General features: G+C 62.9%; 1 protein-coding gene across 1 annotated transcript in view; it reads right to left on the bottom strand.

Annotated features, from left to right (window-relative positions):
• The window catches only part of STK11 (serine/threonine kinase 11), a 21695-nt gene that overhangs the window by 17002 nt on the left and 688 nt on the right, over positions 1–4005 (bottom strand). Inside the window, 3 exon segments of the mRNA XM_006171760.3 lie at positions 244–444; positions 1230–1352; positions 2680–2741. Of these exon segments, the coding sequence (XP_006171822.1) occupies positions 244–444; positions 1230–1352; positions 2680–2741 (386 nt within the window).

Genomic DNA, 4005 nt, shown 5'->3' with positions numbered 1-4005 from the left:
CCCCCCCCGGCCCGCGCCCCCGCGCGCCCCCCGCCCCCCCGCCGCAGACACGCCCCCGCGGGACCGACGTGCACGCCCGTTGGCCGAGCCGGAAGGCCACGCCTCGTGGCCCGCCCCAAAGCCGCCTCTGATTGGGCCGTTTGGACTCGGGCGGGCGCCCAAGCGGGGATTGGCCCGCACTTGGCCCCGCCCCTGAGGTGGGCATGGATCGCACATTGGCCTGCAGAGGCGCCTGTCACGAGCAGTGGGCGGGACGCGGGAGTGGGAGGAGAAGCCTCGGCGGTGACCTCCGAGGGGCTTGGGGTTGAGGTCGGAGGTCGCGGCAACTACGGCTTCAGCGGAAACGGCTGTGGGATGAGCGCAGCCTTCGTGAGACCAGACCGCTGCTCTGGGACCCCGGGTGGGGCTGGGGACGCCTTCCAGGCCACCTCCCTTGATGCTCCCCTTTGGGACGAGGTCAAAGGTCAAAAAGTAGCCAACTGGCCCACTCGGGACAAAACTGATTGACGAGTCTCGGACCTTCGCGGGCCGAACTGCGCAGGTCAGCCCTGCCCTGCAGGGACTGGGACGGAAACGCGGCAGCAGGCGGGGTCCCGGCGCCCGCCCGGCTCGGGCAGCCCCGCCCCGCGCTCTGCGGGCCTCTGAAAGGGCACGGGGACACGCAGGGCGCCGTGCTGAGCGGAGCCCTCGCCCTGCCCTCGCGGGTCGGCCCTGGACGGCGCCTTCGGCTATAGGGCTGCGCGGAGAGGGCAAGAAGTCTCCGCGAGGGCACGCGTGGCCTGGTGTGATTTCCAAGCCACGGGTCCTGGCCTCGCGGGATCCAGCGCCTGCCCCTCCAGCCCACCCGCCGGCCGGGTTGCTGCGTTGTGTGGCGGGTCAGACGCTATCCCCAAAACCCCATGTTACAGACCTCCAGGCGAGTAGTGGGACCCCGGGAAGGCCCCCGTGGCCCCTCTGCCCCCCAGAGGCACACCTCCCATTTGTGTTTGGTGTGCATTTCTGATCCTCCCCCCTGGCCGGGGCACGGGCACACGCGCACACACCTCACCTGTGCAAGTGTCCTGGATCCCGAGAGGCTGAGGGCCGCTGGATGGCGTGCAGTGTGGCGAGACTCCGTCTCTGGTGCACACACACGCTCTGTCACGCTTTGTCATGGATAAATGGATAAACTTCTAAAACACCAGCACAGGATCAGCGGCGTTGATCAACTGTGTGGGGCTGTTTGTTACACAGCGCGCTGTTGGTGAAGGCTGCGTGCTGCTGCTGTACAGGTAACTGATGAAGATGGGAAACAGCTTGCCCCCAGCTGCAGGGACTACGAGTCTCAGTCCGCGTGTTGGCTGGGCTGGTGTCTGGTGAGGCCACAGAAGGAACATGACTTTCAGTGTGCTGAAACCACGTGGAAGAGGCCAGGTTCACGGCCCGAGGCCCTGTCTTGTCGCACGCGTGCGTCTCTCCTCCGGCTGGCTGGAATGAGAGCACAATGTGAAAACCCTGTGGGGTTGGGACCAGCAGTTAACATAATGGCTATGTCGTTGGACTCCCCTGTGGTCAACTGCAGTTCAAGTCCTGGACCCGGTGGATTAAACTCAATGCTGGGGTGGGGGGGTGGGGCAGCAAGTGGCGTCATGTTTAAAGGCACTGGACTCCCACGTGGCCAACCACAGTTTGAGTCCTAGACCTGACGAGACTCTTCTCACTTTCTCTGTCGCGCTCCCTCTCTGGTCAAATTAAAATAGATAAAGTTAAAGGTGGGACCAGCGGTTAGTGTAATGGCTATGTCACTGGACTCCCACGTAGTTGACCAGACCCGGTGGCTTAAAACTCATGCCGGGCGCATGTGCGTGCGTGCCCAAGATCCCGAGAGGAGTACAGAGAAGGGATTGCGGCGTGGCCATCCCCCCTGGGGGGTGATTTCTCGCTTTCTGTCTCTCTGTCTCTCTCTCTCTGAGGAGCACACGCGCCCTATAGCAAAAACTTCTCAAAAAAATAAATAAAGTTAAATCATTCTTCAGGGGGGAAATAGCTCACACCAGGCGCAGATGTGTGCGTACCCAAGATCCCAAGAGGAATATGGGGCGGAGGGGAGCGGTTCTTGCCTTTTGTCTCTGGTGAACACCCTGGGCAAAAATCTCACTCTCTAAAAGGAAATAAAAAACGGGGCTGGGACCAGCAGTTAGCGTAATGGCTATGTCGCTGGATTCCCACGTAGTCGACTGCGGTTCGAGTCCCGGACCCAGTGGCTTAAACTCACGCCAGGCGCGTGTGCATGCGTGCCCAAGATCCCGAGAGGGGAATGGAGGAGAAGCGATTGCGGCGTAGCCATTTCTCGCTGTCTCTCTGTCTTGTCTCGTCCTCTCTCGGTCGGTCTGGCGAGCACACGCGCCCTATAGCAAATACCTCTCAAAAAAAAAAAAAAATACGGTGGGGCTACTTTGGAAACCGACTTCTCATGTTAACCAAGCATGATCATGAACCCTGCCACGCAGGCTCCTAGGCACAAGAGTGGAAGATGAAAGCATGCCCACAGAGGGTTGTGTGGACCCAGCACGTGGCAGTCCACACAGGGAATATCACTCAACCACAGGAAGGGGGCTTCAACACACGCTACGTGGACATGCCTTAAACACATGAGCCATGCCGGACACAGAACGTCACGGCAGGTGTGACGCTACTTACGTGAAACGCCCGGAACGAGCTGGTCCACAGGGACAGGACGGGGCCCAGTTCTGGGCGCGGGGCTGGGAGGGGTGGGGGCCACTGCTGATGGGAACAGGGCCCCCTTAGTGTACTGTGATGTTCTAGGATCCCCTGCACAGGCTCAGCCCCTACCCCGTCCACGCTCCAGGTTCCCAGGAAGCTGGGACTCACACCTGTCGCCCCCAAAGTTACAGGAACCCTGGCTCCCTCCGCTCCCGTGGGGCCTTGGGATCCTACATAGAATGGATTATAGGTCCCTGCCAGGATCAGGGGCCCAGAGACCCGGCGAGCCCTATGAGGCTCTGCGAGGAGCGCTGTGGTCCCTCGCCCAGAGCTGCCAGCAATGTGCAAGCGAAGAGGGACCCCGACCGTAGGGAGTTCCTAAAGTCACGACACAGGCCGCCGGAGGGCACCCCAGGAAAACGGCCGGACCCGGAAGGCACCCTGCCACTCCACCGCAGCCCCTGGGCCGCGGGTCTCTGAGAAGTCGGGGTCGACTCTGGACCTCTCCGCCCCCAAGGCCGGCTGGGCCCTTCACGCCGCCTTGTGAACAAGCTCCCCAACAAGCTCCTCGCCCTCGCCTGCTGGGGTCTCCCGGAGCGCTCTCGCCGCTCCCGCCCAGACGCGCAGGCCGGGACGATGCTGCCGCTGGGCTGCACAGAGAGGGCCCGGGCTGCGTGGACCTCCGCGGCCGCGAGGGGGCAGGCGCGACCCACGGCCGGGGAAGATGGTCGCGGGGCGCAGAGACAGAGAGGCCCCCGGGGGCAGAGACAGAGGGGTCTCCGGGGACAGAGACAGAGTCAGAGAAGGTCTCTGGGCACAGAGACAGAGAGACCGGAGGCCGCGAGCTCCGATCCCACACGCTGCGGCCTGCTGTGGTGACATGGGACCGTGTCTCACAGAACGTCCAGCCTCACACTTGGCCGGGGTCCCTCCCTCCAGCCGGCCGCCGGCACTGAGCAGTGTCCCTGCCCCACCCGGCGGCGCCTGTGGTGGTGACAGTCATGTCCCCAGGCAGCATCTGAGGGCAGGACCGAGGCCTTGCTGGCCTCTGGGTCAGAGATACACCTTGAGGGCCCGGCTGATGGCGGAGTGCTGCCAGCTCTGGGCCCCACTTAGGCCACCGCGGTTCCCACTCTGGCATGTGCGTGTCCAAGATCCCGAGAGGAGAGTGGAGGAGAAGGGACTGCGGCGTGGCCATCCCCCCGGGGGGTGATTTTTCGCTTTCTGTCTCTCTGTCTCTGTCTTCCTGGAGAGCGCACACACACTATAGCAAAATCCTCTCCTAAAAAAACCCACATGGAG

This window comes from Tupaia chinensis, unplaced genomic scaffold, assembly GCF_000334495.1.
Source record: "Tupaia chinensis unplaced genomic scaffold, TupChi_1.0 Scaffold149964_1, whole genome shotgun sequence".
NCBI lineage: Eukaryota > Metazoa > Chordata > Mammalia > Scandentia > Tupaiidae > Tupaia > Tupaia belangeri.
This window is presented reverse-complemented; position numbering and strand designations above follow the sequence as displayed.